Raw genomic sequence first — 23,672 nt, 5'->3', positions numbered from 1 at the left:
TTTAGTATTTAAGTTTTTTAAAAAAAGGAAACTTTTATGAGAAGTGAGAGAGAGAGAGAGAGAGATCTATTATTACTATCCGATGTTAAAAAACTGCCCTTTTATTTGAAGATGTTTCTCTTGTAGAATGAGTCTTTCTATTTCTGTTTTTTACTGAAAGGAAATTTCGTTCAGTTTTTATTTGAAGCTGCATTATGTCATCAAAGTTTGTTTTTTTTCATGCCTGGATTTCCTTTTCTAATGAAAACTGTTTGAATGGGTCAACGGGTATAGATCTATATTTTGAATCTTTTGCTAGGCATCTCGGTAAACATGTCCAGTTTGTTGTATTAAAACACACTCAAAGCACCAGACATAAAACAAAATATCTTACAATTAATGCCGGATTTAGATTTGATAAGGCCCTAAGCTATTTCAGATATGGGACTCACTATAAGTTTAGATTTAATATCCCAAATAAAATTTTCACGAGATGGTTAAAGTGAAATATAAATTAAGAAGTATTTAGGGTAAATGGTAAATTAATACATCATTCACTTAAAAACCTTATTCTTGATGCAAAGTGTTTAAAAGAGGCATGCGTTCGTGTATAAGTCAGATTGACAAAAGTTTATTATCTCATCTCTTCAAACATGGAATAAAGATTAACGAATTTTATTAAACTAATATATTTTCTTTTTTAGCTAGAGCAAAATCACTGATGACATCACCCAATGATAAATACGTAGTGTGTCTCTTTCTATGTGCATGGAATCCGAGGAAACATTATTTATTTTGTGTTAGCATAGACGTTCCGAACATGCGCCATTGGGGTCTAATAATGCTGAAGTATATATAACATATATCTATGTTAGACATAGAAGATCAATTATTTTGCCTCCGTTCTCCCCCCCCCCCCCCCCCCCGGAGAGCCCTAAGAAATGGCATGTGTAGCTCATACGTCAATCCTGCTCCATACAAAGCAGCATACCCTGGCAGAACGACGTGGAGGGGATCTTAAGAGATAGAACCCTAGAAGGAGAGAAAGAAAGGGACTTTAAAAAGATCAACCTGGTGAGGAAACTGTGAACCAAATCAATGCCCGCTGCGAGCGTTGTGTTTTTAGAATGCATCAAGTGGTCAGGTCTTCCTGTCAAGGGGATTTACTCTTACCTCAGCCTCTTGTGTCTCAGAGCCGTGGATTATCTGCTTTGTCGTCTGCCATTCTGAGACCTCACCTCTGACGTCATTCAGTGAGCAGCGTTCATTATGAGCATGACAATACAACCCAATAACTCGTTTGTATACATTAGCAAACACATTATAACTGTTTGCTGATTTCTTTTAGGCAAACCAGGTTGTCGGAAAGAAATACAATAAATTATTATTTAAATTCGTAAACAAAAAGGGGCAGGAGATAGAGTCTTCAGAAGAGTTGAAAAAAAAATCAAAATTCAATCCCAGAGAGCACCTTGGTAATATTGTGTTTCCACTGGTTGCTCGTCTCTCAAACTTGTCTTAAACCTTGTCTAACTATACAAATTGTAGAGCTTTCTAAATATTTCTAACTTGAATGATTCATTGAACTAGACTTTTTAATTTCACACTTTTATTATCAGGTATTAATGGACCCGATCGAGCGTAATTATTTTATCACAAGGACATAGCTTCTTTATATGGGCAAGTCTAGATCTAATAGCTTTCTGGTATATCTTTTGGATCTAATAGCTTTCTGGTATATCTGGTCTTTCCAAATAATAAAATAGCTATGGAGAACATTTTGTGTTCCCAGCTGAAGAGGGTAAACAATGAATTTAAAACAAAAGTTGAACGTATCTTATTTCACTATCTATATACTTCTTAATTGTTTACCATCTAGATATATGAGCATCATATTTGGCAATGACTACTATCTGGAATTATAAATTTCCAATAGCTTATCAAGTCTAACCCCCGAACATTATCGGTGTATAGATATATGCCCTAAATAATGTTTTATGCCAGATATATAGGTGCGCTTTAAGTGAGAATGGACTTGATTGCCAAGATGTTAGTGTGTCAACACGCCAGAGTCTCAGTGCGGGTCCAATCAAATAGCAACTAATGAATGCTGGATGTGTATCTTATCACCGTTACTTCCGCTCCCTTGCCTCCACCTATTACTGTTTTATCTGACTATCTCTCTAGTTCATGTGAACTGCACGCCATCCCGTCGTTCTGCCTGATGGTGAACCAGATCTACACTTCAGGTTGTAGATGAGTTGCATATTCTCATCCACTGCTCTGGGATTTCCCAGCGTGACGGGGAACACATGTTTATAATTACAACACGGTGGTGGTGGGGGCTGCAGTAGCTAGGTGGCTAGCTAGAATGTACAGAACTAATTCACCTGTCTAGTCAAGTCAGAAGACATTAGTGGGAACAACTATTTGTAGGCGTATACACATTTGGTTAATTTCCTTTTTATCCTTCTGTTATAGTATTAAGTCGTGAAAAGGTGGGGCTTGAAAATGTGAAATAGAAGCATTACTATGTGACGATGTAATAACAAGGCACACGATGATAAACCAAATCAGTGCTACAGTTCTAGCGACTTGTACATACATAGAACTTGGCTGACCATATCTGGACCAAAGATGCCTGTGATTTCAGTATTGTCCGAGGGGTTTTCGGACGGTTCATCTAGTACCCATCTTTTGATGGGACGTAGTGCTTTGAAAGTGTTTGTTCTTACTTACTATTACTTAGAACCGAGACCGTACTAGATGAATGGTTGTATCAGCATGATAACAGTGATAGTGAAACTAACAGGAAAAGATGCTCATCCCGAGGATTGTGGGTGACCACTTGTTGATGAATATCTAGGCATGTCCATTATATTCATTAACAATAAGGTTTCATATCATAAACATCTATTGTCAATTTAAGAAGAACTAGAGGGTGGAGCTTTAAAGGTACCGAATATGCTGCTCCACTAGGCTACTAACTCGCGGTCTTGGAGCATTTGACTGGACAAGAAGTAACTAGATCTAGTAAGTGCATGAAGTCATCTGGTGTAATCAAAATTAGGGAGAAGATCAACATCATTTCGATGTGTATTATTTGTAAGCCTAAGTAGTTCAAATGTTTTGTTGTTGGGAGTCCACGATACCTAAACCCCTCTCCTAAATCTTACCTTTTGATCCCCTTGTGCTGTTTCCTTGACAGAATACACCAGACGAAACAATATTAAAATCACGTCCCAAATAGCAGCAGATAACTGAGCGCGTGCCGCCTGCCATTATGGCCACTTCCGCTGACCTTTGACTGGTGGGTGGGGAAAGATGAGAGTGTGATTGCCTCAATAGCCGATGATAAAATAAATCAATTTATTGCTGGAAAACGATAAATCTCGTAGCTCGTCTTTCTTGTCGCAATAAATAAGAATACAAAACAGGATCGTATGTAGGAGTCTGTATGGTTGTATACCGAAGCACGATCCCAGAGTGTATGTGGATCTCCAAACTGGTTTAGGCTTTCGACATTTTCATAGCCTAGTCTAAATATGTGACCCCCTCTATTCGAAGCTAGAATCATCTCATGCTGAGATCTTGCCATTTTTTTTTCCAGCTCTTAAGTTTATACTAGTATTCCATTGATGCCTAAACTTGGCCCGCGGTCTAAATCCGGCTCGGGAAGCGATGCTTTCCTGACCATACTGCATAGAGACATACCGCTGAGGCTCGGTTCCGTTAGCGATTATTTGTGTGTCCGCTATTTGGCCCTTAGGTCGCATTAAATTGGGCTTCACTCTGTAGGCCTACCTTTGTTTTCTAACTCGAATGATTGTAAACAAATTAACGTGTGTGACAAAGGCTATGATATGATTGGTCAGGGGAGACAAACTTTGGATGTCATTTGAACTGAGATTTGGAATACTTCATGATAGTAATGAAACAAACAGAGCGGCTATTAAAAACAAACAGAGCGGCTATTTAAAACAAACAGAGCGGCTATTTAAAACAAACAGAGCGGCTATTTAAAACAAAAATGTGGCTACATCTAGAGCATGCTACAAAGAGTTGTGTTATCTTTTTGACTTCGTTCTATAAATTATCGGTGTCAAATATATTTAGTTTATTACCTGTTAAACTAACAGTGTTACATGTCATTTATAAAGACAGCTTGTATAGTTGACAGCCAGATTACACTATGCTCTTTATTTTTCTCTTACAGAACCGTGGCACGCAAGATTCTCCAATTAGTGATAAACTTATATCAACTAACGGAGGCAAAGGACCGCCCAGAATGAGAAAACTCTACACTAGAGCTAGCACTACCTCCCTCAACAACGACGACTCTCTTCTTCCGAACGTTCTGCCCAAAGAACCAGCAAACAAAGCGGTTCAGAACCAAAACAACGAAACCAAATTCCAAGAAGTGCCTGGGTCAGACTCGCCGGCTGCAGGCGACTCCCCGCTGACCAACATCGACGTGCCTCAGGATCACGCTTTCAGCAAAGCACCACTCGAATGGCGACAGCACGACCAGGCGGCCGCTGAAGGAAACAACGAAGAGCAACAGAAGAAACCAGAGCCGAGCCTGGCGCAGTTCTCTCCCGCGTGTGACGTTAGTGCCAAGGACGTGGCCTCCGCAATCAAGCGCGCCAAGACGGTTCAGTGCAAACAGGAAATAGCAGACGTCTTTTGCCAGCAGCAGAATGGAACCCTGTACACAATCAATCTGCCAAACTATTGTCCCAACAAAGGCAAGTGAAAAGTTAGGGGGGGGGGCAATTGTTGGGGTACACATTTTGGTGGAACTTATCCATTACTTGCTTCAGTCACTACAATAATGACCTGTTTTTGCCCCGTGTAGATATGTTTTTGAACTAATCATATCATTTTAAAAAAATAATTAAAGTAGCAGTTTTAGTAGGCCTATCTTGTCACATTGTAGGTGTGTTTTTATTGGAATTAAGAGGCAGGCACACATTTGTAAATAGCGATACTGCATGATGCCCACAGTTGTCGCTCGCCTTCATTATACTTAGTAATAAAAGAAGAAAAGGAAAGACTTGACTGGTTTCTTCTCCAGTACTAATAAATGACATGTAGAATATCAGTTCTGAAAATGTTCACTATGTTAGTGTGAAAAGTGGTGTTGGTGTGTGTGTGTGTGTTGGTGAGTGCCATTAGCCTAATGAGTCTAGATCCATGAATTCAATCAGTTGATTGAGTCCACTTTTCTTTCGCTCATTTGTTTAATGACTCCCCCCCCCTCCCTTCCTCATCTTGTGTTTAGGTCAAGATGCCGGACACTACTATGGCTGTTACAGAGACTCGAGCTCGTCACGTGATCTGGACGGAGGAATGACCGAGCTGTCGGACAACACTCCGCAGGCGTGCATTGATCACTGTTACAGATCAGGTAAGCTGTTCGATCATCAGGTCAACAACAGGGAAGGGGGGGGGGGGAGTCTTCTGTCAGGACAACGTGCACCTATTGTAGAATGTTACCAAAGGTTTGGGGGGGGGGTAGATGTAGTAGGTTTGGTAATGTCCTACAACAATTTATTATACTTTTACAACGTTCCCTCGCGCCGTTATGAGGCCCATTACTGAAATGGAATATTAGACATCACGTGTTGTGGTTTTCTCGTGGGTATATAATGGAGATTACCTACTGCTTCATGATGTGTGTTTCAACTTGTATCAGTGTGACTCCATATGTATTGAAGATGTTATTTCACTCACAGTCAAACACGATGCATACACAGGGACAGACAGACAACCAATATACAGGAGAAAGACTTGTTTTAGATGAATGCATTCTTGATTTGGAAAGTCAAACATGAACACACGTGTGAGGGCAACATTTGTTGCCAGGCGAACTCTTCATTAAGTGGGAGACACTTACAAAAAGAGTATATTTACAACGTTTATATCAACTCACTCTGTTTGTCTGGTAAAAAGTTTGAAATTTTTGCACAATTATTTCTTTTATCTGACATGACAAGAATTATTTTAAAAAACAACAAAAAACAATTAGTTAATTAGCTTTTGGTAATTAATTATTTTCTGTCGGTCTGGTAAAAAGTTTGTATACGTTATTTCTTCGACACCCATTCTCGGATCAAGTTGACATGTGGCTAAATTATTTCTCTTACCTGACAAGACAACACAAGAATCATTTAAAAAAAAAAATGTTAATTAGCTATTTGTATTTAATTATTTTGTTTGGTATCTTGAACAAGGGAAAGATATAGTACTTGACTTGGGTGGTGGTATAAGCCGAATTAGTCCCATTTTTAGGTCGCCTCTTTAAAGTAAGTTTGAAACAAACAATATATAACTATACAATTTTCTATTTTCATATACACCTCATTAGCAGAATGGTTAGAATGTCGGCTTTATGAGGCTTGAGTCATGAGTTCGAATTCAAGTCATCCTCCCCCCCCCCTCTTTTTTTTTTAAAGTGCTTTTAAAAAACGTTTACGGTAAAATTAACCCAGAGATCCATTTCCCTCTTCCCCCCCCCCACTTCATTTCCCCAACTGGTCCAGACAAGTGATAGGATCATAGCGTAGTGAGGAAGTGATAGGATCATAGCGTAGTGAGGAAGTGATAGGATCATAGCGTAGTGAGGAAGTGATAGGATCATAGCGTAGTGAGGAAGTGATACGATCATTGCGTAGTGAGGAAGTGATAGGATCATAGCGTAGTGAGGAAGTGATAGGATCATAGCGTAGTGAGGAAGTGATAGGATCATAGCGTAGTGAGGAAGTGATAGGATCATAGCGTAGTGAGGAAGTGATACAATCATAGCGTAGTGAGGAAGTGATAGGATCATAGCGTAGTGAGGAAGTGATAGGATCATAGCGTAGTGAGGAAGTGATAGGATCATAGCGTAGTGAGGAAGTGATAGGATCATAGCGTAGTGAGGAAGTTAAATGCACGAAATAGCGCCAAACAAAAAACAATGGGTAAAAATATTTCTAACCGCAAAGATTTATTGTTGTTGGTCTAGAAACTCTAGATCTATGACTGATCCAAACTAATTGATACAATTACACTTCATATAAGGTTTGTGTTGTCTTTTTTACAGTATTTTTTTATGTTTTTTTTTAACTATTGTAATCAACATAGATGTTGATGTTTCTCCAACAGCTCAAAAATATGCAGGTTTACAGTATGGGAAAGAATGTTGGTGTGGCAGCTCTTATGGTAAGCACAGCGACAAGCTGGACGAGGCCCACTGCTTCACTAAATGCCCAGGAGATGCATCCCAGACCTGCGGAGCCTATCTCGCCAACAAGGTGTACGGGACAGGTGTCCAGGGTAAGTTTAAAGGGAAAATCCGATGGTTTTGACAATTTTTGATATAATATGTGTTTTGATTTACAGATAATGAATATATTATTCTTTTTTTTTATTTGCAATAATAACTTAGTAATTGATGTTTTTCTGACGTAATTTCCCTGTGCATCCAAAACAGTCAGACATTCACCGGGTTTCTATGTGACGTCACACTAGCCTACTAATTTAATCTATTGACTTATTGTATAACGGGAGACCATACAGAAAAAATAACATTCTCGTAAAAGAAATATATCTTTGTCTATGCAGTTAGATCTAGGATCTTGTAAGCAAAGAAAAAATGCGTATTAAAAGTAGATTTACATGCTTGACTAACCACGGAAGTATGCATTTTCTCGCCTGACCACTCAACACACAACAAACACTATCGCTTGGTTGTCTTGTCATGACCGACTACACGTAGTCTAGACTAGCCTTACACTGACCAGTTTGTTCGAATCAGTCAGACACACGATCTATTTACTTTCTGGGAAAGGGAGAGGCTTAGATGAAAATGTTACTTTTTTTCTTGAGTTGCTTATCCTAATGCCTTTAGATCTACCTATAAATGTATATATAACTGTAACATAGCTCTGGAATAGGCCGTCACTAAGCCCAAGAGCCTGTAAGAATGAAGCGATACGATTGGTTAAATCTAGTTTCCTTTTCAGTATTGATGATGGAAGTGACGTATGCCTAACCTAAAAACAAAATCTCAAAGCACCCCGTTTTTTGGAAATGTCAAGAATTTACTGTCTAATTTATTAAATATAAATGTTTCTGAGCATTTAAATAAAAAATGGTAAAATGTTTACTATTACAACTTTTTACGCAGAATTCAAATATGTCAATAACTCAAATTTGAAAAACCATCGGAGTTTCCCTTTAATAAACATCGACACCTGGTGATAAGAACCTCACGGGAGAAAAACATGCAATGAAGAGGAATAATTGAGTCTTGGCGAGAGAAAAATAACATGATATAATGTAGGTCCTACTCAGTAGTTGGGGGCCAAGAAGTCTTAGTTCTAGTAATCATCAGCTTAACTCTGCTTAACCTATGTGAACTAGGGACATTTAAATCTCTATCTCTGTCTCTCTCACACACATACACATAATTTCTTCTGCCCAACTGTTTGGGTTTACTAGGGTTGTATGCGGACAGAACAATGGCCTTCTCGCTGCCAAACTCATAATGAGTATTTAGCAGATCTTGTGGGGCATTGTTTGGTTGCACATAACAGGTACCATAAATATGACTTGACCATAATTCTAGTCTAGCATTCTTCCTCTTCTTCCTTCTCTAGTCTAGCATTCTTCATCTTCTTCCTTCTCTAGTCTAGCATTCTTCATCTTCTTCCTTCTCTAGTCTAGCATTCTTCATCTTCTTCCTTCTCTAGTCTAGCATTCTTCCTCTTCTTCCTTCTCTAGTCTAGCATTCTTCCTCTTCTTCCTTCTCTAGTCTAGCATTCTTCTTCTTCTTCCTTCTCTAGTCTAGCATTCTTCATCTTCTTCCTTCTCTAGTCTAGCATTCTTCTTCTTCTTCCTTCTCTAGTCTAGCATTCTTCCTCTTCTTCCTTCTCTAGTCTAGCATTCTTCCTTCTCTAGTCTAGCATTCTTCCTCTTCTTCCTTCTCTAGTCTAGCATTCTTCCTCTTCTTCCTTCTTTAGTTTAGCATTCTTCCTTCTCTAGTCTAGCATTCTTCCTTCTCTAGTCTAGCATTCTTCCTCTTCTTCCTTCTCTAGTCTAGCATTCTTCCTTCTCTAGTCTAGCATTCTTCCTTCTCTAGTCTAGCATTCTTCCTTCTCTAGTCTAGCATTCTTCCTTCTCTAGTCTAGCATTCTTCCTTCTCTAGTCTACCATTCTTCCTTCTCTAGTCTACCATTCTTCCTCTTCTTCCTTCTCTAGTCTAGCATTCTTCCTTCTCTAGTCTAGCATTCTTCCTTCTCTAGTCTAGCATTCTTCCTTCTCTAGTCTAGCATTCTTCCTTCTCTAGTCTAGCATTCTTCCTTCTCTAGTCTAGCATTCTTCCTTCTCTAGTCTAGCATTCTTCCTTCTCTAGTCTAGCATTCTTCCTTCTCTAGCCTAGCATTCTTCCTTCTCTAGCCTAGCATTCTTCCTTCTCTAGCCTAGCATTCTTCCTTCTCTAGCCTAGGTTTCAAAACTCAAGTTTTATTTCTTACCCCTCACCACCTTCTCCCCTCTTTATTTATTTATTTTGTTTTTTTTGGGAGGTTTGAAAGTTCATGAACAACTGTGTAGTTGATGTGTATGTGCGTGTGTGTGTGTGAGATTGTTTAAATAGATGTGGTTTATAGTGTCCTGTTGTAAGTACCAATTGTGATGTAAGTACTAACTGCTTGCTCATTGCTATTAAAGTATTAAGGACATCTCTCTTGTTATGTGGAGGAGTGTCCTGTTGATAGTCTAGAGCTGAACTGTTGAGCTGTATACATCCTAGTGTCTAGACGTAACACGAGATGAAGGATGAAGCTCAGCAGGTTGTTAAGTCTATTGGTGCCTGCTCTTTCAGACTCTACTGTTGACCTGATGACCTTTGGCTTGTTGCTTGTAGACATCTGATACTGTTTATTCTATTTTTTTTTTCTGTTATGCATATTTCTTTACCCTCTCTCTCTCTCTCCCCCTCTCACTCACACACTACCTTTCTACCTCTCTTTCTTCATGTCCTAGCTAGCCTACATGTTGTCAGGAAACAAGCCCCCACTCTCCTTTTGTTTGTGTTAATGTCTCTGTGTTTGAAGTCACTTTGTTTCTACCTCCACTATCCCCCCCCCCCCTTTTTTTTTTTAGATCCTACTCGTTGGTCAGGTCATCATTGTGTCCAGCTGTTTTCTTCTTGAAGTGGAACTCTATATACACGTTTTGTTTTCTCTTTATTACTCTTGCTTTTTCTCTCTCTCCTCAGAGGTCATAAGACAGGATGCTCCTTTAGAGTACGCCCCTGTTGAGCCAGACATTCCCAGAGTGAAGATAGTCTTTGTTTTGACAGTGAATGGCCGTGCAGTCCGTCAGGTGAACAGGTTGCTGCGATTGATCTACTCTCCTTCCCACTACTACTACATACACGTGGACAAGGTAGGTAGACTAGGTCAAGGGTAGGTAGACTAGGTCAAGGGTAGGTAGACTAGGATATGGTACAGGGTACATAGACTAGAACATGGTACATGGTATGTAGGCATTGGCATGGTACATAGACTAGGACATAGTACATAGACTAGAACATGGTACATAGACTAGGACATGGTGCAGAGACTAGGACAAGGCCTTACTGTGTGACTGACTCTTTATACTGCACCAAGTGATCCACGAATTCCATTCTTTACAAATTCAAGTCTATTTTGTCCTAAACTAACTGATGAGCTTCTAATGCGTTTTCCCCCCTTTTAATGTATTGACCTTGATTGCAATGATATGCAACTTTAATAAACAATCAAAATGTACCTAATAAATGTAGTTTTAATGCAAGATAATGCTAAGAACATGGGGTTAGATTCTTATATGGATGCCAATCTAGAAGTAGCTAAAGTTTTGGTGTCTGAGCTGTTCTGACTATGAAAGTATTTGCTAAGCTGTCTATTTAAAAGCATCTACTTTGTATACACTTTCTCTCACCACAGAATCTCTTTCCTTTGTAGCACAGAGTCAGTAGAACTTAGCTGCCCCCCCCCCCCCTTCAGCAATCTTTCAATATGGCGTCCTTGGCATTGTTTAGTTGTTGTTTTTTTTTCAAAATCTCTCTTTTTTTTTTTTTTCTTTATGTTTTTCTGTGTGCTCCATTGTCTTGTCCTATTTCTACCTATTGCATTCTCTTCTTTTTCTTTTTTAATGTGTTTTAATTTATAATTTCAACTGGATCTTAAAATCAAAATGTAAACAATAGCAGATTTTGTGATTAACTTTTAAAAGTAAAATGAATTTTCAAATGTTGAACAAATCCTATGGATGAGCCTTCATGTCTAAGTTTTGCTGAAAACATTGTAATGGCTGAAGGCTAAATACAACAGAGGAGTTCAAATTACTTTATTTATTTTAGGGTGACAACGTTTGTTTTGGAGGATGTTCTGTTTGTTGATAGTTCAAAACTTAGGACATAGCCCATCCATCTATGTCATACTCATGTTTACCTTCTGCATTTAAAAAATAAATTTAGATTATCTACCATTAGTTTTATTTAGTTTTCTCTCTTTCCCTTTGCTACTTCTCTCTCTCTCCCTTTCTCTCTCTCTCTCACGTAAAATCTCCTATCCATGATTTATGGGGGAAAAAAAGCATTATTTTATCAGCTGGTTTTGTTATCCATAACTCCATCCCACAGAGACAGGAGTACCTATTTAGAGAGTTACTTCCCTTAGAAGACCGGTTCACCAATGTGCACCTAACAAGGCAAAGATTTTCCACCATCTGGGGCGGGGCCAGCTTGCTGCAAGCACATTTGAGCTTTTTGACTGAACTGTTTGAAGACAAGAAGAACTGGACCTGGGACTATTACATCAATCTTAGTGAAAGTGATTACCCTGTCAAGTAAGAGTCATTACTTGGTCAAGTGTTTAAACTTGGTTGTTTGTTCACTATCTATTTAGTATGTTTCAATAATGCATCAGAGTTTCTCTACATTGTGAGCCTTTTCAATACACAAAATTCTTTACTAGAGTCAAGAAGAGCATCAAGACTTGAGTGTTCAAAACGTCTTTACATTAGTTACCTATTACAGTGTTTCCCAAAGTAGGGTAATAATAATAATAATAATCTTTATTGTCTGTATGAAAAATTTGTCTTACAATTTGTGCATTACACCAAACAAAAAACATTTTAACTATAAGAAACCAAAGTGTACATTCACACCAGACTCACTCATAATTTACATGTGACAAGGTTTATATCAGATTGTTCTTATTTAATGATTTGATTGCCAGGGGAACAAAAGAGTGTTTGTGTCTGTTTGTCTTTGCTATCGGTGTCTTGTATCTCTTTTGTGATGGTAAAATCACAAAATCCTGACACAAAGGGTGATTCTTTATTTCTAGGATCTTGTTAGCTTTTTTTTTATAGATGTTTGTCTCAAACAGTTGCCCAAATGGGGTTTAATTTTTGTCCATGATTTTACCAGCAGCATTTAGGATTCTATAAATTTTATTTTTATTTTTAATGCTCAGATTGCCATACCAGGCAGTGATATTGAAACTTAAAATATTGCAGATGTGAGCGTGATAAAACATAGCCAAGGCCTTTTCGCTAGCATTAAACGAGGACAGTTTTCTTAGTAATCGTAATCTTTGCTGCCCTTTTTTGCTGATATAATCAGTACTTGCAGTAAAATTTAGTTTGTTGTCTAGGATAGTACCAAGGTATTTAAAAGCTCGCAATATTTCAATAGATATACATAGACTTTGGAAGGGGTATGTGTTACACCTCATTAACTACACTGATTTAAAAAAAACAAAATTTTTTATGTTCTGTTAATAAATTAAAGTGGAGGGGGGGGGGGGCGAGGAGTATTTAGCATTACAAAAATTATGAAAGGAGTAAACGTAGGTCAAATGTTTGGGGAAACACTGACCTATTGTAACTGTTTTTTTTTATGTCTGTTGTGTTGAGCATACATTATCTTGTTTACTTATTATTTGTATTATTTATCAAACCATGCCTGCTCTTAGTTTATACACCCAAGTTAAACCTAGCCTGCAGTTAGTTTATACACCCAAGTTAAACCCAGCCTGTGGTTAGTTTATACATCCAAGTTTATTCTAGTGAAACCCAGCCAGTGGTAAAATTAGACATCAGCTTCTCTTGAATAGAAATAATAGATTTTACTTGTAAGAACAAGTTTAAAAATGTGGATTTCTACTGATTGAAAATAAATAGGCATTTCTAATCTGGATCAATGTTACTCTGTAATTTAATTATAACTGATGCATTCATTAAACTGAGATACATTTCTAATTGGTGTAATTTTTACTGGAAATATATTGTTGTATTTTGCAACATCAAGTAAAAATATGAAAAATATAAAAAAAACATTCTTGCCTATTGTAAATCTTGTGTGTTTACAGACCAGTCTCTGACTTAGTGGAGTACCTCACAGCTTACAAAGGTTTCAATTTTCTTCGGTCTTTTGGGAAAAATGTTCCAAGGTAAATGACATTATAAAATAAATCTTTAAATAACTGTCATACTAATACCTGCTATTTATTTTTATTTTATTCATTTTTGGGGTGGAAAAAAAGCAGCTAAGATCAGTTGATAGGGAATATTTATTTGATTTCTTTAAATTATAAGGTTTTGTGAATCTACTGAATGAGACTAGAGAAAGCATTTCTGATGCTTTTATTTTTTTGGTTTAAACAATCATACAGATTGATTGTAAAGCTTGTTAATGATAATGTTGATTTATTTGGTAACACTGAAAGAGGTTTGGGTAATGGCTGCCATTCTCATTGGAGGATTGAGGTAGTTGGGAGGTACTTAATAGTATTTCATTTTTACATCACCTTCAGCCCTTAGTTTCTGAAAGGTGCCAGGGAGAGACAAGGTCTGATTAGAAGTATTTGTTTAGAAATTATTGAAAATTAAAAGAACACTCTCCTCAGGTTTATAAAGAAACAAGGAATTGACCAGACTTTTCATGAATGTGAGGATCATTTGTGGCGTGTGGCCCCACGTCCACTTCCTTCAGGAGTTATCTTTGATGGAGGAAGTGACTGGATTGGTCTGTTTAGAGAGTTTGCTCGCTACGCCCTCAATTCCAAGGACAAGCTGGTGACAGGATTAAAACAGTATTATAAATACTCTCTTCTACCTGTGGAGGTATTATAGGTTTTCTAATTATATGTTTAAATGGCTAGGCTTAGATTGTAAAGAAATTCCTAGAATATATTTACCATGGCATTCACATTACATATATTTATTGTGATTTATTTTATTAAGGTTTTCCTTATTTTCATTAGAATGTTTTCTGATCATGAAAATTAGAATATATATTTTTTTTTTCAAATTTTAAACAAAACAAGTTGTGTTTTTTTTTAAATTGTTTTGTTTTTATATTATAACTGAAAGAGATTCATTCATTGCAATTGTTGATTTTTACTTCCAATTCATATATTCTGTTGTAGAGGAGAAATTAAATCTATGCACTTTTATTTTGCTTTTGCTAAAAAACTCTGATACCATAAAGCTAAAACAAAGTGAAGCTTTAGTTAAAAAGACAGTTACATTTTATTCATTTTTGAATGGTTGTATAAAGTTATACATTGCAGCAGCAATGATGAGTTAAAGTGATAAACACTTGTGACGTCCATCTGTTCCAGTCCTTCTTTCACATGGTGCTACAAAACAGTTTGTTCTGTAGCCAGTCAGTAGATAACAACCTTCACCTGACTAACTGGAGGAGGAAGCAAGGTTGCAAGTGTCAGTACAAGCACATAGTGGACTGGTGTGGCTGCTCCCCCAACAACATCAAGATCTCAGACATGGAGAGACTTCTGGTGAGTGGAACCAAACACTGTACACAGCTCTACCTGAAGGAAAGAGCTTTCTGTTCTCTGCTGTTCAGTCACTTTCATGCTTGAAATTTTCATTTTAGTTTTGAAACCCTCTTTCTAAATTTCATAAAACATGCTATTTCTGTTGCTTTAAACCACCCCTTACACACACGTTTCTGATCCCACACATACACCTGTAGCAAATACTGTGTATCTCAAGTCCTAAAAGTTATGTTCACTCACTGGACCCTTTATTTGCATTTACTGCTTTCCTCCCTTTAGTTCCAGAACTTGGTCATGCTTATAAAGACCTTTGCTTCAAAGTTGTTTTTTCTCTACTTTCATAGTGCTCTGACATTGTCCCAACAGAAATGAATAGATTCATTGAAAGGGATTGTAGTGTAACTGAGTTGATTTTCTGCGTGCGTCCAGCGTGTCTGAAGGTCATGGCCATTGTTGTGTTTCATGTCCAGTGTGTGTGTGTGTATAGACTGCATCAGTGGTATGCTAGACGTGCTGGTTTCATTCACTGTTTACTGTAGTCTAATTTTGTCGAATAAAGCCATATTATTGGTATTCTAGTCGTTATCATTTCATTACAATTTATTCGACAAAATTATGTATCTGGATTAGTGTTGGATTCCTTAATCTACAATGGATAAATTACTCAGACCGAAAGAGTTGGACATTGATCCTAATGCTCCTCTGGCCTCAGAAAAATGGACTCACTGGTATGACACATTTCAGAATTTTCTTTCGTCCATCAAGGATATTAACGAAGACTTTAAACTAAAGTTGTTGAAGAATCACGTATCTGCTACGGTTTATATGCTCATCAGTGATGTATCGTCCTATTCGATGGCCATAGACACACTCAAGACTACTTATATTAAGTTAAAGAATGACATTTTTGCTAGACATTTGGTTGCTACATGTAAACAGCAGCCGGGCCAAACGGTAGAGTCCTTTATGCTAAAGTTGCGAAGCCTGGCCTGGGACTGTGACTTTAAAGAAGTAACTGCTGAACAGCACAGAGACATTTGCATTAGAGACGCCTTCATAACGGGTCTGGCATCCAACACTATTAGACAGCGGTTACTGGAAAAGACATCTCTTACTCTACAAAGCGCTTTTGACGAAGCTAGAGTGTTAGAAACAGCCACAACGCGTGCTCAGGCTTACAATTCAACGAACGAAATCTCTTGTGGGGCAATGAAAACACCAACTAGCTCCCATCTAGAAACATACATTTCTAATGAAGACCAGGAATTAAATGCCATTAAGTCGCTATGCTACTTTTGTGGTAGGAGGAGACACTCTAGAACTGAATGCCCTGCTCGAAATGCATTATGTCATCAGTGCGGTAAAAAGGGACACTTCCAAACTGTTTGTAAATCAAGTAAAACAACAGCCAACAAAGCTGACAGCAAAATATCACTGACCAGTGTGATAACTCCATGTACCTTGTCATCAACGCATTTCTCTGGGCTTACACAGTCTACGGCACAAGTGAACGTCAACGGGTTGCTGTTGCAAGCTCTCATAGACACTGGCAGCTGTGAAAGCTACATATCAGAAGCCATCGTTAAGGAAATGGCACCACTACTTAGTAGGAAATCGCTTTACCCTTGTCACGGATCAACGCTCTGTGGCCTTCATGTATGACAAACAGAGCAAAGGGAAAATAAAGAATGAGAAAATTCAAAGGTGGAGACTGGAACTGAGCTGTTTCCACTACGATGTCTTGTATAGACCAGGCAAACACAATGTAGCGGCTGATACGTTTTCTAGAAACGGGTGTTTTCTAGTTAGACTTTTTGTATTGTATTACTTATTACATTATTATTCAAGACAACTGGTCTTAATATTTGTATGCATAAGGGACTGATAATTTTATAGTGTATAACGTGTTTGTTTATAGTTATACAATGCTTTTCAATAGAGTAAATCTGTAAGTATTTTGTAGGGATACTAAGGCCTCTTATATCGCTGTCCTTCACTATTATTTACATGTTTATGTTCCTATAACTTTTAGGCGGGGTGATTGTAGTGTAACTGAGTTGATTTTCTGCGTGCGTCCAGCGTGTCTGAAGGTCATGGCCATTGTTGTGTTTCATGTCCAGTGTGTGCGTGTGTATAGACTGCATCAGTGGTATGCTAGACGTGCTGGTTTCATTCACTGTTTACTGTAGTCTAATTTTGTCGAATAAAGCCATATTATTGGTATTCTAGTCGTTATCATTTCATTACAGGGATAAATGATTTACTAGCTATCTAAAACAATCAAAACTATATTTGATAAAACCTGATAGTTCTAATTTTGATCCCTAAATGATTTCATTAGAATGTCATCTCTTACTCCTTACATGTTATTGTTTCAGCACTACGACAAGAAACCAATGTTCTTTGCTAGGAAGTTTGAGGCCATTGTTGATCAGGAAGTCATTAACTCTGTGGACGTCACTTTTCATGGATACCTTTACTCAGGTACAGTAGTCGAACTGTTTGTGCTTTGCAAACATTTGTTTGATCTGGTTGTCTTTGATGTTATTTAGTAATTTAAAAAATGTTGCATTGTCATACCAGAATGTAACTTAGTCTAAATTTCTAAATAATCTGCTATATAGTCTAATCTGTATGTCACAAAGTCAAAGTCTTATATGGTATTGTTTAAATAGTATGTTTTAATGCACAGCCTTTTTTTTTTTTTGCAAGACAATTTTCTTGTTCTTATTCAAACAAAGATATTTCGTTACACTATTTTTTTGAAAGAGTTGGGAGAAATTTATGTTTTTTCAGTGCTTTTTTTGTGACGGTATGCACCAGTATGCATACCAGCACCTTTTTCAAAGTGGGGACAAATTATTACTTTTCTTGTATTTTAACGTTTATTATTAATTTATTAGTGGTTAAAAGTTAGGCAATCCATCACTGAGTATCGGCACTTATTTTTTTTTTTACAAAAAAAGCACTGTGTTTTTTAATGTATATTTTATTCAATTGGTCAACAAACAAAAGCTAAAATGCCTATTTCCTATATTAACTCATCAGTATTCCACTCCACCAGCTACCATCTTCTGTCATCTTGTAGTTTTGCGAAATAGGTTAGAAAATATAATTTCTTTATAAAAGAATTCAGCCTCACTTTCTCCTTAAATTATTTCAAACTTTCTTTTAACCTCAAGACAAAAAACTGTAATAGCATTTTAAATTTTAATAAGCCAGTCAGCAAATTTTGGAGTAGCTCATTTTTATATTTCAAATGTAGAGTCTTGACAAGAAGTAATTAATATCATTTTATTTTCTAACTAAAATTTGTGTTAGGAATATTTTGATAGGGCATCTTTGTATTTCTCATCAGGTGTTCAAAGTTTGTCCAACTACTGGCAGAATGTCTACCATCACCTGGACAAGAACACCAAGGTGAAAGATGCTGCTCTTACCATCTATTCATCAGTAGAGAGGATAGCCTCATCACTCTTAGATAAGGTCAGTTTGAGTTGATGAATTAATTTGCATTTCTGGTCAACATGACTTGCCATTTTTCAGTTCCTAGAATTTTTTTGTTAATCATTTAATGTATTGACCCAAGGGATATCTGTATGATTTATGTCTTGACCAGATATATAATTTTCTAACTACAAACAAAAATGCTCAATCGAAACATTTTTTCCCACTCTGAAAGGGTGAACATATTATTCTATCAAAATGTTGAACATAATTCCAGAGTCAAAGAGTTAAATTACATTGTAATCTAGTAAGTTTAAAAGATAAATCAACATTTAGGCCCCAACTACGTCTAGACTAAACTAATAACAAACTGTTTCTCTGGAGCACAGACCATGACTTCCTGTGCACTGAAACCCTTCAAACTTCTAGAGACCACTGTTTTCAATGAGGCAGATCACTTCCATGGTCTGCTGGTTCTCTTCTCAGCACAGCTACAGAGCACAGGCCAAGTAGTCACCTTAGAAGTCCATGCTGAGCCTCAACACTATTACTCAGTAGTTGACAATAAAGGGAAAGCAGCCAGACTGCAGTCATTAGAGGTAACTATTTTTTTCTATGTTCTATATGAGAAGTAATGACATAATCAATGTGTGAACTTGAAAAGCTTTTTAGGAATGGCTTTAAAAGCTATATAGCTAATTCATTCTATGGCAAAGCAAATAACATTGATTTTGAAAGTTTTGGGAAACAAAAATTGATTTTGAAAGTTTTGGGAAACATGGATTTTAATGTAAGCTAAATAGTTTTTACTTCAGATTTAAGTCAATGCTAATAGAAGTTGCGTAACAGTTGAAGAAATAACCTTCTGTTTTCTTTCCCTAGGTTGGTACTGACTTTGATGTCAAAGAGTTGATCTTCAGAAATGATGGGAATTTGATTGGGCCTTTTGATGAGATCACTTTACGCCATGCCTGGCTTCCTGGAACAGAATTTTCTGTCTCCATTGCTTGGGTGGACCCTACCAATGAGATAGCAGCCTCTTATGATGTACACATCCCATCTGTCTACCATGTTGGAAACCAGAAACCATTTCTCAACAAGCCCCTTCGACCAGGCATGTGGAAGTCTTGTGTGATGATTGACCTCAAGTTGGTGGCTTGCACACAGTTTCTGGTCACCCCACTCACCTTTTACAACAACAGACCCATTTCTTCCTCTGAGGCCCACCGGGCTCACCAGGGCCCCAATGGTCTCTACACTAGTACAGACTTTTCAGAGTTTAAGCCCAACCTGAACCTAAATGATGATCCCAAACTTATTAGTGAAGCCAACATAAACAGTAGGAAAACTGGCCCTGAGTTGGAACAGTGGGTGGACATGCTGGCTAAGTTTTTCTGGGTGGTCCAGAACACTTGTGTCACAGAGTTGGTCAGTGCATGCCCAATGCTAGTTCCCTGTCAGAATGTCTCCTGGAGCTCAAGGTCACCAGACCTGAAGTCAGACACTAGATATATAGGTGCCAAGATTCCAGTTGTTAGCTGACACGAATGGATGCTTAGAGTTATTCTATTAATTTTAGTAATTACCACTTCTCTGTTGTTTGATTTTGTGGTCAGAAATTCTGTTCCTCAGACAACTTGATTGAAATGTTTTTGTATGTGGTCAGAAATGTTATCCTACTAAAAATGATAATTTTTCCCTCCTAAACATTTGTGTGTGTGTGTGCAACAGTGTTGCCACTGCACCTTGTGATTGGAAAGGTTTGAAGAAGAAAGCGTGTGTGTGTTATTTTGTTTATAATTCTAACAAAATCAAAAAGGCTTGACTTTTAAAACTGAGAGCTATTTATATCTGTGGAGTGTGTACATGGTAGGGGGAAGTGGAGATTTTTTTTGTTTTAAATTGTCACATAGTTCTGTGGCTGGGAAAAAAAACTATGAAGTAAAAGTAAATGCAGAGAAAGTGTTTATTCAACTACCTGACCTATGTAAATGGAACATACATTATGTGCCTTATTTGAAATGGAATCATGTTTGTTTTCACATTTCATTATTGCAAACATTTGACAATTTCAACATTGCTTTGTCATGGAATTTGTTTATGTCATTGGAATCAAAATGTTGAAAGCTGTTGTTTGCTTTTCTTTCTTATTATTTATTGAATGTCTTTAGATTCATTGTAATTGTAAACCTTGGCTTAATAATTTGCTAATTATGTCTATAAATTAAAGCCAAATTTTATTCAACCTGAAACTGAAAAAAATGATCTGAATATATTTTTATTTCAATATCTGCTTAATTTATAAAGTAACATATAATTTGAACATTTTTTTTTTCATATTGTTATTATGTGTAAAAATGTTATATTTTATTTTAATAGTTTTTATTTATCACATAGTATACTTTTTCCCAATGAAAAATGTAAAAGTTTATTTATGTTAATTAAAAAACAACAACTGATACTTAAGTTCACACTAGTACTATGGTTAATGAACTCTGGCTTCACTTAGTTTATCAAAGCCAGAATTCTAACTCCTGCCTTATACCAAGTAGGCCAGTGCTATCTGTACTAGCCTGCATCTTTTACAGAAGCTTGCACATGGTGGGGAGTGATGTGGGAGGTATCTTTAGTGTCACTAAATCTGACCAATAGTATTTTGGTCCTTGACACACATAGGGGTAGAAGTGAGTCTCTTGAAGGTGTTTGATTTTCTATTTGTGTCCTATGAATAGGACAAAACAAACTTGTTTCTTTCATGTTTGAATGGCAGGTTTCCATATCTCATTTATTTATGCTATACACTTTTGTTATTAATTGTAGTAGACAATTTTTTGTTAAATAGGGGCTGTTCTCACATTTTAATTCTACAAAATGTAATTAGTCATTATTTAGCACGTAGCTATTTTTAATTTATTGCTTCAGCAAACTGTACATTATTACTGAAAGAAATGTATTCATCTAGATTATTCTAGATAGTTATTCTGTGACTGGGGAACTTTGTCACTGGAACAGAACATAAGTTGAATATTTATTTTTTACACTAAGTTATACACTATTATTTTTGGTTGACATTTAATGCACTTAAGTCAAAAAATTGTTTTTTTTTAATTATTATTTTGTCTGCTGGTAATGATATTTGATTCTTACTTACAACTTTAGTGGAAGTTATTTAATATCACTTTTTCTTGTTCAATGTTTTCTTTACACAAATATATATTTTTATTTTATTCTCACTTTATTTGTGGTATAACATTTATACATTTACTTTCTAATATCTATTTACACATTTTTTAAAACTCTGACTACTTTCAATGTTTATACTCTTGTGTCTCCATGATTGCTTTACAGTTTTAATGGATTTACAAATTGTAATTTACTTACTATATTAAAAAAAAATAATAACTTAAATTTGAATATATTTTACTACAGGAATCATCTTCCAACATGGGTCTATTTTTATCCTCTTATTCATTTTATGGCAGTATTAATTCTAAGGGTTGCTAAATCAATTTGTGTTTGATCTTTAAGATCAATGATGTCAACTCACGATTGTTCCATTCCTTAATCAAAAATTTACTTGTGTAAGGTTTTAAATCTGTCATCAAAATGTATTTAGTATGATTGATATTGAATGCAGCCTTCCATCCTAGTTTTGTCATTGAACTTAACGAAACAGCTTTGAACAAAGGGCTAAGAAAGCATGTGGACCAACGAGCTAAATTTATATTTTGCAGTGTTTACAAATGTGAAGATCTCATAATTATTATTCACTAACAACGTAAGCTTTAAGTGTTATACCCAATTAAATTTTGTGTCTGTGTGCGCATGTATGTATGTGGCTTTTGTACCAAAACTGCGTATTGGAGTTCATTTCTCAGGAAGAGTGTTTGTTTTCATTTAAGAGTTGTCTGTGCATTGTAGAACAAGAAGTACATGGGTTGAATAGCAAGATGTATCTGGGTTGAATAGCAAGATGTATCTGGGTTGTAGAACAAGAAGTACATGGGTTGAATAGCAAGATGTATCTGGGTTGTAGAACAAGAAGTACATGGGTTGAATAGCAAGATGTATCTGGTTTGAATTGCAAGATGTATCTGGGTTGTAGAACAAGAAAATGTCCATGGGATGTGTACTACAGACTTTGAACAAATATGGGCCACTTAAAAAGTCTTGTCCCAATGTTTGTCTCCTGTATCTATATTTTACATTAAAATCTTGTAAACACACTTGTATCTGTGTGCATTATGAGGTGCATTTGTTCAAATCCCAGTCCGTTGTCAGGACTCGCTGAATTTGTGATATTAGTTATGTATTTGATTCACTTCATTACTGTACATTGTGGGCTTTTACATATTTGCATGGTTGGATTAAAAAATGCTGATAGCTGGGTATTATTTTTTTTAGTTACCCATATTCTATGAGTTTTTAGCATAAGTAATATGGGATAGGTAAAAAAAACAATTAGCAATGTACCTTCTCTCCTTTCCCCTTCCAAAAAAAAAAAAAAAGAATCCCTATGATTGTTTGAGTTCATTGTTTTATCTTCACTTTGACAGATTTGTCTTCTTGTATTTAAGAACTGTTCAGCTGTGTTCATTAAACAAGTAACTTCTGATACTAGAGTTACCAAGGGCAGCATTAGAATAGAAGCTGGGAATTGTAGAAGATCCAATGCCAAAATTGTATCTTTTTAGACTTAATAGCCTTGAACTATTTGGCAACATTTTCTGAAGATAATAATCCTTTGTGTTCCTGCAGATAGTCAAGCTAACACAAACTTAATCTTACAATGTTTCTTTGATGTCTTGATGTTGGGAAACTCTTTCATGGGCAGATAATATATTGAACTGGTATAAAAAGTTATCTATTTTTAGACATTTTAAAATATAAACTTTGATCAATTTAATCTCTCTTACATTTGTAATTTTTTTTAGGCCAGAATATTTAGTTTTGTAATGAATGTATATATCATGAAATGGATGCAACTGGTTAACAAATTAGTGATGAAATTATTCCATAATGAATAAACTATAGAGAGTGAAATACATCAGAGGCTATTGACAAACAAATTGTGTGTCTCTTGTAGCTTTATACATCTGTCCCATTGATTTCATTGAAATCATTGACTCATTGTGTTTGTACATGAAGAGAGTGTTGTTTGACTGATCATCAGGTCTTGTGTGATCTTTCACTGTTAATTAGATTACTAATCATTGAGACTTATTTGACTGATCATCAGGTCTTGTGTGATATTTCTTTATACAGTTATTGGCATTGGTAGTTTTTTTCATGAATGGATGTTGCCGCTACTATTACATATACCTGGATATAATTACACACTAAGGGACCAACTGGTTACATACACAAGAATCATAAGAATTATATAGTATTATATACATGGAA

General features: G+C 36.4%; 1 protein-coding gene across 1 annotated transcript in view; it reads left to right on the top strand.

The window, feature by feature from the left end:
- The window catches only part of LOC106050394 (xylosyltransferase 1-like), a 79,525-nt gene extending 56,186 nt beyond the window's left edge, over positions 1 to 23,339 (top strand). Inside the window, exons 2-13 of the mRNA XM_056021097.1 lie at positions 4,196 to 4,727; positions 5,264 to 5,389; positions 7,129 to 7,299; positions 10,247 to 10,416; positions 11,657 to 11,862; positions 13,392 to 13,472; positions 13,929 to 14,145; positions 14,646 to 14,822; positions 17,201 to 17,306; positions 18,181 to 18,308; positions 18,659 to 18,868; positions 19,152 to 23,339. Coding sequence (XP_055877072.1) covers positions 4,196 to 4,727; positions 5,264 to 5,389; positions 7,129 to 7,299; positions 10,247 to 10,416; positions 11,657 to 11,862; positions 13,392 to 13,472; positions 13,929 to 14,145; positions 14,646 to 14,822; positions 17,201 to 17,306; positions 18,181 to 18,308; positions 18,659 to 18,868; positions 19,152 to 19,811 — 2,784 coding nt within the window. The 3' untranslated portion in view covers positions 19,812 to 23,339. The remainder of the gene's footprint in view (positions 1 to 4,195; positions 4,728 to 5,263; positions 5,390 to 7,128; positions 7,300 to 10,246; positions 10,417 to 11,656; positions 11,863 to 13,391; positions 13,473 to 13,928; positions 14,146 to 14,645; positions 14,823 to 17,200; positions 17,307 to 18,180; positions 18,309 to 18,658; positions 18,869 to 19,151) is intronic.
- The last annotated feature ends 333 nt before the right edge of the window (positions 23,340 to 23,672 follow it).

The sequence above is a fragment of the Biomphalaria glabrata genome, chromosome 2, assembly GCF_947242115.1.
Source record: "Biomphalaria glabrata chromosome 2, xgBioGlab47.1, whole genome shotgun sequence".
In the NCBI taxonomy this organism is placed as follows: Eukaryota; Metazoa; Mollusca; class Gastropoda; family Planorbidae; genus Biomphalaria; species Biomphalaria glabrata.
Note: the sequence above shows the minus strand (reverse complement) of the source record. Positions and strands in the feature narration are given on the sequence as shown.